General features: G+C 44.2%; 4 protein-coding genes across 6 annotated transcripts; 2 read left to right on the forward strand and 2 right to left on the reverse strand.

Moving 5' to 3' along the window:
- Positions 1-1,997, reverse strand: LOC120895686 (E3 ISG15--protein ligase HERC5). The gene is made up of 4 exons (XM_040299242.1): positions 1,888-1,997; positions 1,736-1,806; positions 906-1,392; positions 1-826 (listed from the first exon to the last, which is right to left on the reverse strand). Exons 2-4 carry the CDS (start codon positions 1,800-1,802, stop codon positions 331-333), a joined length of 1,050 nt encoding a protein of 349 aa, XP_040155176.1. The 5' UTR covers positions 1,803-1,806; positions 1,888-1,997; the 3' UTR covers positions 1-330.
- LOC120895689 (ADP-ribosylation factor-like protein 3) lies at positions 1,974-12,362 on the forward strand. 3 transcript variants are annotated; one of them, XM_040299248.1, is made up of 3 exons: positions 1,974-2,090; positions 2,442-2,939; positions 12,012-12,362. In XM_040299248.1, the coding sequence occupies exons 1-3, from the start codon at positions 2,088-2,090 to the stop codon at positions 12,045-12,047; spliced, it is 537 nt and encodes a 178-aa protein (XP_040155182.1). In that variant the 5' UTR covers positions 1,974-2,087; the 3' UTR covers positions 12,048-12,362. The 3 variants fall into 3 exon arrangements, with proteins under 3 accessions (XP_040155182.1, XP_040155178.1, XP_040155179.1); XM_040299244.1 differs by lacking the exon at positions 12,012-12,362 and adding an exon at positions 6,321-6,803; XM_040299245.1 differs by lacking the exon at positions 12,012-12,362 and adding an exon at positions 3,083-3,248.
- LOC120895685 lies at positions 3,447-6,395 on the reverse strand. Its single transcript, XM_040299241.1, has 3 exons — positions 5,129-6,395; positions 4,663-4,945; positions 3,447-4,596 (listed from the first exon to the last, which is right to left on the reverse strand). Exons 1-3 carry the CDS (start codon positions 6,100-6,102, stop codon positions 4,273-4,275), a joined length of 1,581 nt encoding a protein of 526 aa, XP_040155175.1. The 5' UTR covers positions 6,103-6,395; the 3' UTR covers positions 3,447-4,272.
- LOC120895688 (luciferin sulfotransferase) lies at positions 9,045-10,311 on the forward strand. The gene is made up of 2 exons (XM_040299243.1): positions 9,045-9,519; positions 9,605-10,311. Exons 1-2 carry the CDS (start codon positions 9,176-9,178, stop codon positions 10,242-10,244), a joined length of 984 nt encoding a protein of 327 aa, XP_040155177.1. The 5' UTR covers positions 9,045-9,175; the 3' UTR covers positions 10,245-10,311.
- Positions 12,363-13,719: the final 1,357 nt, after the last annotated feature.

Below are 13,719 nucleotides of genomic sequence, written 5' to 3' on the forward strand. Positions count from 1 at the left end.
GTCGGTCATCCAGAAATGCTGTTCAACCACAACGTTTACACGGTCCGCATTTTGGTTCAATGCCGGCGCAATTATGCGTGCTGCGTGCGTTCGTTTTTTTTCTTTCTTTTTTCGCGATTCTCTTCGCTGTCTTCCTTGCACAATTGCATGATCTCGCGCACTTGAAACCAGTGAAACTTGTTTCCTCAAAATACTGCAGCCTTATGAAGTATGGACCTCGCCTTTACAGACGCTTTCGTTATTTTCGGTCTTTCCGTGTGCACGTATAAATAGCAACGCTTGAAACCAGGTCAAGGATGTTGTAACTTTTTGCATTTCGGGCGTCTTTATTCAGTTTTGGTCTCGCTGCAGGAAGTATACCTGGTATGATCCTGCCCCTACTTCTAGTTGTTCGGATTCTCCTTGGACGGGGCCGTCCAGTTTACGGAAACCTCCGAAATTTGCTGACAGTGAAGCTTGAGAATAGGTGAAACGGGTTTCTAAATTCCATCCTGCACACCACACCTGTTTCTTCCGGTCCACGCCAACTACTTCTACAACCGTATGCCCAATGCCGCAGTGGACTTTTTCCACCATTAAGTCTTCCTCGCCAGAAAAGGATACAAGCTGCGGTAGGGAAACGACACGCTCCCTATGCTGCGGATCCTGTAAGCCTAGCTGACCTTGATTGTTCCAACCCCACGTGTATAGATCACCGAAGGCAGATACCGCTGCAGAGTGCCATCCATCGGCTGCAATGTCGATTACTTTCACTCCGGCCAATCCATTCACGACACATGGGCGATCGTTAACGGCAACAATTTCTCCGTTTCCTAGTTGTCCTCGTCTGCAAAAAATTAATAAACACGTACAACATGACGTAAATACAAAGTAAATTATCGTCGTCAACGTTGAATTATCCTTACAATCCACCACCCCAGCTGTAAACATCTCCATTGGTGGTGAGCATTAAGCAGTGTTCAAAACCAGCTACCACCTTTCTAATGCGCACGTGTTTAGGTAGTGTTGTCGTAAGGTTTGGAATGTTATAGATGGCATTAGTCGACGTACATGCTACCGTTATGCATTCTCCACAAGCGAGATGAGTGATCGATCCTTTCGTAGCATTGATGCTATCGAGTTCGATACCGAGGAAATTAACACAACTCAATCGTTCTTCCAAAGGATCATACTTCTGCAACTGTCCATTTGCCAACAGAACTAAACAGTGTTTGCTATTTATCGCTAGTGATACAATGCCCGCCTCGAACGTAATTGTTTTACGTTGCTCTGTGAAGATACAGAATATGTACAGGGTTTTCTCATGGCCGATAAAGCTGTATAAGGAACCGAAACGTATTTGCATGGCGGATAATCCTTTCGATAAATGCATCATCTGGTTTAGATTTATCGCTGTGAATCATACAAGAAATATGCATACAAGCTGTAAATTAATTGTGCGACATACGATTCATTGCTCTACCCGATCCGGAGTCGGAATCGATTCCGACCCGTGGGTGCAGCAAGTTCGGGTCGACCCGAACGATCAGTAAGTTCAAGAAAACATAAGCGACTCCGACCCGTGGGAGCAGCGAGTCATCGGAATGTTGAACCTACTTTGGAATCGCTCATGCTTTTTTGCACCTTACGGGCCGACCCGAACGACTCCGGTTTATTACGGATGGCTCCGACCCGGTATCACTACTGTAAATGTATAAAAACTCGTAGTATATCTGATCTTTTACATTATTCTTACCTTGCCAAGTACTATGCGATGTTGCTTCCATTGGATTCAGACCCTTTATCCATAAAATTAGACTCATTTTGCTACAGTATTATAAAAAAGCTAAAATCATTTAAAACGTTTCCAGGTAAGTTCCAGGCTCTCCCATTTTAAGGTTTACCAACCCTGCAATACAGCGCCACCTGGTTGTCGAGATTTGAAACTGTATGTGCCAAAGGCTTTTATGACAGTTGGTCTGGTGCTGTGTTGTGTTGTGTTGTGACTGTCCGCTACTCGACCTGTTTGTTGCTCCTTCCAAAATTCACAATTTTTAAAAACTAAAACACACTTTCTCGATCGCAACGTAACTACTGTTGTATCCTCAATGGTAAGAGATCTTCCGTTATCAAGTTCACCTCGTTTATCCTCCTTTTATCGCTGAAATACTTATTTTTTCTCGGTTGATAAACGCGAGCGATATTGTTTGGTATGCGTTTCCCGGGAAACAGAGTTTGTTTTGACAGATAGTACGGTTTAGGTGTACAAATAAGTTTGATAGGTTCTGTTTGAATATTATAATATTTTGAAATTCGTTGTAATAATGGTAATGTTTATTATAGTTCAATTCCATGCACGTACGATCTTTGCCTTTTCGTTAATAAGATAAATTTCAAGAAAAAATATCTCAGTCTATGATTTTGTTGTGGTTTTAACAGCTCGTTTACTCTTCTTCCAAAAGGGTCTTCTCTCTCTTTTGCGCAAGTTGCGGTCCGCGCCGGAAAAAGAGCTACGCATACTATTGCTCGGACTGGACAATGCCGGCAAGACGACACTACTGAAACAGCTCGCATCCGAGGAAGTCACACAAGTGACTCCGACAGCAGGATTCAACATCAAATCCGTTGTGTCGGACGGCTTCAAGCTGAACGTCTGGGATATTGGCGGGCAGAGCAAAATACGTCCTTATTGGAAAAACTACTTCGAAAACACCGACGTGCTAATTTATGTCATTGACTCAAGCGACAAGAAAAGGTTGGAAGAAACCGGTGACGAGCTTACCGAATTGCTCTTGGATGACAAACTCAAATCAGTCCCGTTGCTAGTGTTTGCCAACAAGCAGGACGTTGTTGGTGCCCTAAAGGCTTCCGAGATTGCAGAATGCTTAAAGCTGGTAAAACTGATGGATCGTACATGGCAAATACAGGGATGTTCAGCTCTGCAAGGCACAGGAGTGAAGGTAAATAGTATGTTTTGATTGCACCATTGTTATAACACAGCCCACCCTTACCTCCCTTATGATATTGTCTTCCCAATTTATTCGAGAAACTAATTGATGGATTTATTTCCCCTCTTTTGCATGCTGCATTTGCTCTTACTTAGGAGGGAATGGATTGGGTTTGCAAGAGCATAAAAAAGTAATCCTCATGCTAAAACGCCTTATTTAAATCAACTAACAGCACTGATACCATTTTCCGTCCACTTACGATTCGCTTTAGATCCCAAGTGCAATAAAAAAGCCTATAACTAGAAAACTGCAAAAGTCTGTTCAAACCTCACTATATATCACTTCTTTCTTATGTACAATGATGGATACAATTACCCCAACACATTATTGATAAATTTTTCCATTTCGAGTTTATTTATGTTTTGTTTTTCTTTTTTGGTTGTGACCGATCGTTCGATAAGTCGCCAATGCTTCCTGACCTCGCAACTGTCTACAGGATTAGAAATCTACATTCAAATGTACCATTTATCGAAAAAAAAGTTCGATCATATACTGGAAAACCGTTTTCCATAAGTATATTATTACAGGACCGAAATAGTTCGATCTATGTTGCATACATCTCAGCACGTATCAAACCATTGAATTACTCTAGCTTAAAAACTACTTTTTGCACTTCTGCTTCTTAAATGCGGAAAATCAAATCGATCTGAAAGTGAGGGTACATTAAAATACTAACTTAATCGCCGAAAACGTTTGAAAATTTTGAAGCAAATAGGCTCACGCAAATCAAGAATCCATGCCGACTAACAACCGTTAGACACTCATCAATCTCGATCACGTACAACGCGGCATTGTGCACTTAACGCTTCACCGTTAGGTTGACCGAACGGGTAATGCCAATACGGCTTAAGCTTGTATTTTGTGCCGGTCTTTAAAATGTAATATTTTGCTCTCTCCCTTTGTTAAAAGAACGCATAACTTCCCTGACTTAATTCTATCCATACGCACGATCAATTGCTCTTTTCGATGCATGCACACGCTTGGTTCTATTCGAATGTAAATTCAAATCCTGACGACAGAGGCTCTGCTCTAGCAAACGCTTTGGCGCCTATTTCATAGTAGATTAAGATCACTAGGATTTTTGTGAGATTTTAAGTCAACAATCACGTGTTTGTGCGTGTTTTTTTCGGGGTTTTCATTTTGCCAATCACAACAATGCAGCGTTTTATCCGGCAATGGAAATATTACAGCATGTGCTGCAATTGACATCACGAAAGTAACAACAGAACCGAGCACCGCTCGTTTCCCTCGGCGTCTTCATCTACTACCGGCCGCCTACGGCCTTCTACAGCTCGCTGTGCGGATACTCAGTCGTGACACGGTTTTCACTCTCATGATATTCCGCACAATCTACCGGATGCTTTACATCGCAGTTATGTGGATCGTTAATAATGGCAAACAGCGTCCAGAAGGGTGTACGTGTTTCCTGCGAAATAAACCATGAGGCTGCCATGCTGCCAAACTTAGTCACACCATGCTTGAATCCGCCGAGTCCCAGCTTTTCGTTCGGATCGTGTGAGTTGATCTCGCACAGAATGTACTTGTCGCAGTGAGGCGTCACGATCGCCTGTCGATAGGCACGATGCACCTTCAGCACTGGCTCAATAACCTGTTGGGCATGAAAGAAACCAATTAATTAATCATTGAACGCTCTTCTGTTAACCGCTAAACTCACCTCAAGATTGAGCGTATCGGTCAGCTTATCCGTCATCTCGGTTACGTTGTACTGTGTTAGGAACTGTTTAGCTTTACCCAGCTTCAGCAAATCCTTTACATAGTTCACGGCTGGTTTAACGTACTGGATGGAAGCAATCTTAACCGCCAGATGGCGCTTGGCAACGTGATCGATTAAGTTCGAGATCGTTTCACTCGGTCGGTTAATATCTAGGAACGTTTGTTTCGGATAACCCTGCGACTGAAGGAACCCATTTGCCATCATTTGACCAGTGGCCACGTATCTGTAAAAACGAAACCGCAGAAGGGAAAGAATGGCACGTTATAGCACGTTTCGCGTCGTTGACCTACTTCCGTGTGAAACTTGACTTTGAGGCGTAACGAATTCACCACGTCATCTCCATCGGTTCAATAACGGTATTTTGGCGAAGGGAAACTTGAATGTGTCACTGCACACGATTACTCACCGCTGGTAGACCTCCGGGTTGGCGATGTAGTTCACCCACTCGGCTAGATAAATGGTGGCCGCCTTGATCCAGCGCCGTCGGAATGACTGGTTTTGCAGCGATTGAAACAGTTTGTCGTAATCCAGCTTACCGTCCCGTCCGACGAATCCTTTAAAGACGGTGTGCAATCCCAGCTTCATCCAAAGCGCTTCCGCGAGCTCGGATTGCGTGAACTGATCCCACATGATGTGCATGTTTTCGAGGAACGGTGGCAGCACCCAGGAGTGATCTTTATGCTTCGCCTGTGTACGTTCCATTTCCGGGCCAGAAAACGATTGGAAGGCTTGCACCGCCAATGGCAGTAAGTTAACCAGCGCATCGGCACCACCCCCGTTAGAGGAGTCGCGATCCTGATCGACGTTATTATAGTTGGCTAGCCAGCTCGAAGCCATCGTAAGTACTGTATCTACTAGCGGATTCTGGGCTTGTTCTGCAGGCGCTTTACGCTTCTGCCGCTTGCCGCCTGATTGCTGCTGACGGCGGACAGGCTCATCGGCAGTATCGTCAGCATTGCTGCCCACTGCGCCGGCGAACATTTGAATCACATTTCCGATCAGTGCAGGATCAAAGCCTCCACCGCCACCACCACCAGCTCCGCCACCGTTTGCACCGGCAGCTAGCATACTACCGATTCCCGACAGAATCGCTCCCATGCCATCGTTTCCGGCGGCTTTCCCACCACCACCACCACTATTTGCGTTGGCCATCAATGGCAGCAGCATAGAAGCGATCCCAGAAAGCCCAGCGGCAGCTCCTCCACCACCACCGCCACCCTGCTGATTTCCCAACGTCGACAAGAACTCGGACGCCATATCCAAGAATGGGCTGCCTTCGTCAGTCACGGCATCGTTCGTACGCTGCGTGGTATACGCACTGCCACTGATCGAGAAGATCACCAACGACACAATGCATAGGTATTTACCCTCGAAGTACATCTTCTTTTCGGTTCACTGTATCGCTATGCTAAGTACTGTTGCACTTCACTACAGAAACCCAACTTTATTGGCAAGATTTTAAAACATTCTTCACCTTGTGGCACACCCCGAGTAGTTAAGATTTGTTTTTTTTCACTCTATCTCTCTCTCTCTCTCTCTCTCTCTCTCTCTCTCTCTCTCTCTCTCGCGCTTTCCAACTGTGCTCACTGTTTGCCCAGATGCCTCTTTCAAGACGGTGTAGAAATATTCTTCATGCGCGAGTTCTTTGGTATGACGCACAAGCGCTCGGCTCGAAATCCGACACAAAACTGAATGGAGTAAAGAATATCCACGTACCTCGTGAAGATCGTCCGCAGTCATGAAGCAACAGCAGCTCGGCAACCCCTTTCTCCAGCCGCTACCAGGGCACGAGTGAACGAGACAGCTATGGTGGACAAAGGCAAAAAAGCAAACGTAATTGTCGAGTTGCGATCGCGAAGGAGAAAAGGTAAAGGTGCTTGAGAAGATGGGACGTAAGGAAACGCTTAAAGATGGAAAGGAAAGAAATAACGTAAAAAGTCAACCTAAACATGAGAAAGCACGGCACGATGGGCATCGAAACGAAACGGAGCGAAGCACTAGAACAGGTTGTATGTGTGTGCAGCAGCCAGCGAAGAAGTCAGCGAGCCAGCAACGTACCTAGGAGCGTGATCGTATGTAGCGCGTGAGTCGGGGACCATTCGTTACGCTGGCGGATTCTGGCGACGGGCCGACGGACGGGTAGCGAAACCTGGAGAAGCATGTTTTTATAACAGTAATTCTTAGGCGTTCCTGTTTCTGCTAGGTGTTCCATACCCCCATTAGATGTACCATGTATACTCCCTTCCCGGGGTATAGAAGTCCAATCAGTTCCAGCCAAGGGCAAGCAGTCGCTGGCAAGAACTGTGCGTGCCTTGCCGTGCCACTGAAAAACGTAATTGACCAGTAGACCGAACAAGCAGCAAATATCCGCTAACTTGCTATGTAGGGCAACGTTCGCTTACCAAGCATCTTTAGGCCCTCATCCTATTCCATAATCCAATGCTCTTTTGTAGCACGTAAAATCTGCTCTTGAGCACCAAAGATACGGCTACGGTGTGGTGCCTGTAATGTTTAAAAATCAAACTTTACACATTCCACTGGAACTCCTCTGGATGCGTTCTATGCAAATGTCCAGGAAAACAAAAGCACCCAAACTTTCACCGTCCAAAAGATGAGGCAAGTTTGGTGACGGTATGGGCTCTGGGTCAGTCCCCCAGTCTGCGAATGTAACAGCTAAAGCGTGCTACATTATTCATGAGCATCACATATGAGGAGGAGAACCGATCATCTTTAGAGACAAGTTCGTAACGGGTAGGAGTCGCGTTACGGGCTGGGTAATACAGAGCGCAGAAAGATGGCAGAATCCACAAATGGGTCAATATGAGCGGCCTTTAGGTATATCCCGTTGGTGAAGAATGATTTCGTTTAACAGCCCACGGAATACACAGAGCCGAGATTGTAACGAAATATTTCTACCAGTTTGATGTTAACAGAAACAAAAGGAGAAAGGACATTGAGAGAGTGAGAGAGGGAAGGGGGTTTCCGTAAATGTCGTTAACCTCATACACGATATACGATGAAAGAATGTTCTTTCGATCGATGAAGCGAGAGCACCATTGAATGTTTGTTTTTCCTCTCACTCGCTAACGTCAGCAACAAATGATCGTACCTCGCGGTCAAGGCAACGAACAGCCGCTCGTGTTGGCTGCGCCGGGAGAGAGAGAGAAGCTCAGCATTGATCTTCAGGCCCGTAAAAAGTGGGTCAAACTCGCCCAAACCTAAACCGGCAACTCAAAATAGGCCATCGTCCAACCAGGGGCCAAAAGCCAAGAGGCATCAAATCAAGAGGATAACTTTTAAAAAGATAATCTGAAGCCGGCCGGAAGCATCGAAGGTGTATAGTAACCGTTCTCAAGGAGGGAAAGGTCAGAGAAAGGAATGCTAAAGTTACGCTGAAGCGTATTGTGTCAGGTATCGCGTTTCCATAGGCCGCCAACAAATGCGAAGAAAGATCGTGGAGCGTAAGAGTAAACCTTGGGCGCTAATTTAATAATGTTTATGAACTGCTGTCAAAGGTACGACCATTGTTCGGCGTTTGAATCCCCCACTTGGATTTGGGAAAACTACTTCCAGTTTCCAATTAAAATATCTTGAAAAAAGACACTAACTTTTTTACCGCTTGTTTATAACTTAAAACTTCAAATATTCCTGATTTTGCTATGCCATACAATACTATTTCACCTGTACCTTTTTATTATTATTCAAAATGTGTGCAAAGTATCTTACTTACGCATATCGTTTACCACCTCAGTTCGCTTTACCATCGGGCACAGATGTAACTACTTTTTATGATTTTATTAGATAACCACATACTTTCGTCTTCCTCTTTCCTGTTACAACCTCACTCTCGGGATCAACGTGAGAGCCTACTAATGCAAAAGCTCCCTTAATCTGTAATCTGAACTGCTTGTTTACGATTGAAGCATCGAGTTTGACCAAGGTGATGTTGGATGGGAAGCAGCCCCGGCATTACAACCACGTTCAACTGTTAAGCGTGTTCGCTCTTTCGGTTCAGAATTACCTAGTACAAAAAACAGCTGCTTTCACAAACACAAATCCTGCATCATGCAGTCAAAACGCGGAAATTCGCCAACCTGCACGGTACGAGGGTATACCTCCCCTCCCCGAACATATGCAACCCGATGCAACCGACTTGACAAACGGTTGCTGAAAAGCTGACTACTTTCTTCCTAGGAATTGCAAACTGCGCTTATGCCAAAGACAACCGGGGCCAGTGCAACAATCCTGCGTCCAGAGCACAAGAGTAAGAGAAGGGGTTTGCTCGGTGTTCATTTTATAAATACCACTGCACACCCGATTTCCGGCCACAGTTTTAGCCGGTGCATGGACGGTGAAAGTGATTGCTAGTATTGCTAGTGGTGTTCGATCGCAGGATCTAGTTCTCGCAAGTCTTATTCGCACCCTAATAAAGTCCGCAAAGTTTAGTGTCAGAATGAACTTCGAGTACAATCCGCTCGGCGATGAGTTTAGAGAACGGTTGGAAGCGTTCTTTGGTCGTCAGGATCACTTCATCGAGGTTAATCCGGGTCGAGTGGTTATGCCGAAAGCATTCGCCGATATAGGCGATTCGATCCGTGATTTACCGATCCGTTCAAACGATGTGTGGCTAATGTCTTTCCCAAGGGCTGGATCGACCTGGGCTCAAGAGATGGTTTGGCTGCTGGGTAACAATCTCGACTATGAGGCAGCCCGCAATCAATTACAGCAAGTCCGCACACCCTTGCTCGAGCTTTCGGCCATCTTTTCCGACGATCGCAGTGTGGAAGACACCGTGACGTAAGTTATGGATATGGATAAGATCGACAAAAACGGGTGAAACATATATTAATGCGGAGTTATTGACTTGCTTATTTCCGATTAGCCGTCATGAAAAAATTGATTCAGTGCAGTGTGTTCAGCAGATGGCCGGACGGCGGTTCATCAAATCGCATCTACCCTGGCAGCTTCATCCACGCGAGATGGACAACGTGCGCCCAAAGATCATCTATGTGGTTCGAAATCCCAAAGATCTTTGCGTGTCGTATTACTATTACTGCCAGCTAATCCATCGGTCCGAAGGTACGTTCGAAGAGTGCTGCGACATCTTTCTGGCGGACCAAGCCCCAATCGGGCCAATGTGGGCCCATGCACTGGCTTTCTGGAAGCGACGCAACCAGGGCAATATTCTTTTCTTGAAGTACGAGGACATGAAGCGCAACTTGCCGACCGTGATAAGACAGTGTGCTGAATTTCTGGAATTTGGCCGTGCCTTGACCGACGAGGAGGTGCAAACAATGTGTGATCACCTGCAGTTTGAACGGATGCAGCGCAACCCCGCCGTTAATCTGGAGCCACTGATGAAAGATTCACCGATCATCCAGAATGATGCAGGAGTGAAGTTCATTCGCAAAGGCGAGATTGGCGATTGGAAAAATCACATGGACTCGGCATTGTCTGCACGATTCGACAGCTGGATAAGAGACCATTTTGAAGGCAGTGGATTGGAGTTTGACTATGAATGACGTATGGAATAAAATATCGGTATAAACGAGTTATAATTGGGAGACTATTCCCCTTATCAAATGGTGATATCCGATTTAAGTTGTTCATTGCAAATGTGTCCGGTATTTCTTCAAACTAGTTTAACGCATTTGCTGGCTTGGGTGTACGTTCAATTATCTGCTACTTCCGCGATGTAGCACCATCACACCGTTTCATCCTTCCATAGCTTTCCTCCTCTAGCCACACGATCGGCTTACGCAATCTGTTCCTCAACGATCGTACCGTAGTTTCCTTATGTTTCGCCTCACTCTCCTTTCGCGCGAAGAAGTTGGTGAGCATTTTCCTGTTCGCAATGCAAATTCGTTCAACATCCGCCGCACTGTACAGTAAAACTCGTCTCGCCTCAGTAAAAACTGTAAAGCGAAGTGGCCAGCTGATGATTAGACCGAGCTAACCAAGCCACTCCATATCCCCTCTATTGAGCCGAGCATTGGGGTCTGTTGATCGTAATGGGTCAGTATATGAGCAACCGGTTCTAGGCTGTGGTTCATGCGGACAGATCGCTTGTAAACACCGTTACAGATGAGTTTAGTTATGCCCTGCCAAGCTTCTGGGACTCCTTGTGTACACTACTAATAAGTGTAACGGTAACAGTTTATCTTGCCTAGCTTGGTATAATTGCATGATCTAGATTCTACATGTCAAAGACAACACAAAATCTATCTACCAAACAGATGATAAGAAATAAAAGAAAGAAAGAGAGACAGAGAGACAGACAGAGATTTAAAAAATAAGATACAAAGTGAATATGTTTTAACAGAAATTGTATCATTCTCAATAATCGCAATAGAAGTTATTCCTCTATTTGTTTAAGTGTGTTTTCTCATTGCAACACGTTTTAAGTACTACTTTTGTGTTTATAATGAATAACGTATAATACTTACTTACTTAATGAATAACGTATAATACAATTTTGCTCTGTCCATGTTGTTCAATTTTATGAAAGTTTCAACAACTTATAACAAACAATTTTATATATGGCCTCTAATTACCCAGGCGCATTTACGCAATTTCAACATTAAAAAAAGGGTATGATGAATCCATGATATCTGTTTTTCCGTTTTTTGTTGAATTTATTAGTCACTTTTTCAATTTACTTTGAAATTTTACAATATCAAATACGTTTCACTTATTATTTGTATTTGAGTTATGCAATAAAGTAATTGATCATTGGTCGGTAGGCGATCATCTGATACTGCTGTATTTTTATTTTATTTCATTGGTTATGAAAACCCAATTAAACAATAAGCCCGCATTGAAAGTGTTTTGTGCCTTCATCTGCCAATGATTTGACATTACTTCAAATTAACTGCAAATTTATCAGCAAAATAGTATTTATATTTGTTGGAGACATTGAATAATGCTTTGGTAATATTGCACTTTTGCCCAGGAGTCTAAATTATAAAGAAATTATAAAGAGTTTTGATTTTTCGCTTCACGAACCATGTTGGACTTTCCAAGTGGATGTGATTTTTTTTTTTGCAACACTGTAATTCTGACGTTAACAACTATTGAGCACAAACACGTACATGTAAAAACTGTTGCAAAATTTTATAGTGTGGCTTGAATACCTCCAAATAACTATGAAAATGTTGCATATAGCATCACTGACCTTATCAAAAATAAAACTAGGTAATCGAATCCTAACTAAACAGGTCTTCGTTAACCTACCTTCGTTAACTTGGGACGTTTTTGTGTAGGAATACAACCAGTTATTTGTTTTACAGAAAATTGAAGGAGTCACGGAGCGAGCTTACTTCTAAAACCGCAATGTGCCGGGATGCGGAAGTAAATCTTCCGACAAACGAGCGAGAGGTGATCGAAAGGTAGAAGTGCTACTTCGAATGATCGTATCGAATAAAGCACGTCGACGTGGCAGGGCCGGGCAAAAATCATTCTCCAGGATGCTCGGTCCTTGGCTGCAACCTCCCATCCATCTAAACACCCGATCTCCAACAGGTCTTGCTTCACCTGATCCAGTCATCGAACTCGTTGTGCTCCCCTCCGTCCCCTATTTCGAACTGGGGGTCGTTGTCGAACACCTTCTTGGTGGGGCTTGAGTCTGGCAGATTCATAAAATGTTTTTATGCCATTGTATCCTGCCAGCCTTCGCCACCGTCAAAGAACTTCATGCTCGAACACACCGCCAAAGATGGTTTGAGCGAGGAGGATGCGTCGCTCACACGCCCTGAGCGTTTGCATCCTCCACTCGGATGGTCCCAGACTCATGTTCATGGTGCCGGACGAATCAATGTGCGATATATATCACAATTCGTGCGGTCTCGAAGACTTCTGGATCTCATCAGTCGGTGAAGCCCATAGTATGCACTAGTGGCGGGAGAACTGGAGTTGGCTCCGGAATCAATTGCGTAATTGGAATCGGCTCCGGAATCAGAATCGGCTCCGGAATCGAAATCAACTTGAGTATCGCAATTTACTTCATTAACGAATTGAATCAAGAATTTTAATTAGCTCTGGAATGAGAAGCAGTTCTTAAATTGAAACAAGAAGATTCAGAAGCGAAATCAGTCTGGGAATCTCCATGAAAATGGACCGTATAATCCTAATGAGTTGCTCATAGACCAGCAGTAATGAGTTGCTTTTGCAGAAAAATGTTGAGCTCTTCACATTTTATTCGAAATTTGTTGGACAATACGTAAAAAAATATGTGAAACTTCGTGTATGAATAATAAAAGACGATATGTTTTTATCAGTCAGATAAGATGATAATTGTTATTCGAGTTAGGTGACCGCTAACTGAGAGTTTAAAGTTAGAGAGTAAGTTTTGTGAGAAAAATGCACATTTGCTATGAATTTCCCTTCGTATGATTCCGGATGTTTCATATTTTGACCTTAATGTGTTTTTAACTGAAAATCACTCCAGTTAACGAATTTCCACTTAAACAAAACTCCAGTAAAACACATCCAGTTAGCAATCCACCAACTATATTGTATACCACACTTCCCAATCGCCACAGATTAAGCTTAAACGTCTGGAAAATAAAATATCCATAGAAAAAAGGAAAGCTCCAATAGCTTTACTGGTTTGCTCAATAGATGGCGTTTTATATCTCATGCTTTAGTATTGATGATTTACATTGGAGTTTAGTATTTAAACAATCGTATCACCGTTCTAGTTCTAGCTATGCATAACTTCAATGCGAAACAATAAAACAGTACAGAGTAGTGATGGGCGTTTCGGAGCGCACCAACGGCTCTGGAGCCAGCTCCGGACTAACGGCTCCGGAGATGGCTCCGACGGCTCCGAGCCGGCTCGGACTAACGGCTCTACACTCACGGCTCCGTTCCAATGGCTGCGGAGTCGGCATCGGAGCCAGCTCCGCACCTACGACTCCGGAGACGGCTCCGCACCAACGGCTCCGTAGCCATCTGATAGGGACTAACGGCTCTACACTCACGGCGTTCCAATCGAAA

This window comes from Anopheles arabiensis, chromosome 2 (genome assembly GCF_016920715.1).
Source record: "Anopheles arabiensis isolate DONGOLA chromosome 2, AaraD3, whole genome shotgun sequence".
Lineage (NCBI taxonomy): Eukaryota > Metazoa > Arthropoda > Insecta > Diptera > Culicidae > Anopheles > Anopheles arabiensis.

What these genes read in the sequence shown, in the direction of transcription:
- LOC120895686 (XM_040299242.1), bottom strand. Translation starts at nt 1,802, where the DNA reads ATGAGTCTAATTTTATGGATAAAGGGTCTGAATCCAATGGAAGCAACA. An exon ending in ATCGCATAGTACTTGGCAAG is followed by an intron (nt 1,393 to 1,735) that starts GTAAGAATAATG and finishes TATGATTCACAG; the next exon opens with CGATAAATCTAAACCAGATG. An exon ending in TACAGCTGGGGTGGTGGATT is followed by an intron (nt 827 to 905) that starts GTAAGGATAATT and finishes AATTTTTTGCAG; the next exon opens with ACGAGGACAACTAGGAAACG.
- LOC120895689 (XM_040299244.1), top strand. An exon ending in TGCAAGGCACAGGAGTGAAG is followed by an intron (nt 2,940 to 6,320) that starts GTAAATAGTATG and finishes CTGTTTGCCCAG; the next exon opens with ATGCCTCTTTCAAGACGGTG.
- LOC120895685 (XM_040299241.1), bottom strand. Translation starts at nt 6,102, where the DNA reads ATGTACTTCGAGGGTAAATACCTATGCATTGTGTCGTTGGTGATCTTC. An exon ending in AACCCGGAGGTCTACCAGCG is followed by an intron (nt 4,946 to 5,128) that starts GTGAGTAATCGT and finishes TCGTTTTTACAG; the next exon opens with ATACGTGGCCACTGGTCAAA. An exon ending in CCGATACGCTCAATCTTGAG is followed by an intron (nt 4,597 to 4,662) that starts GTGAGTTTAGCG and finishes CATGCCCAACAG; the next exon opens with GTTATTGAGCCAGTGCTGAA.
- LOC120895688 (XM_040299243.1), top strand. Translation starts at nt 9,176, where the DNA reads ATGAACTTCGAGTACAATCCGCTCGGCGATGAGTTTAGAGAACGGTTG. An exon ending in AGTGTGGAAGACACCGTGAC is followed by an intron (nt 9,520 to 9,604) that starts GTAAGTTATGGA and finishes ATTTCCGATTAG; the next exon opens with CCGTCATGAAAAAATTGATT.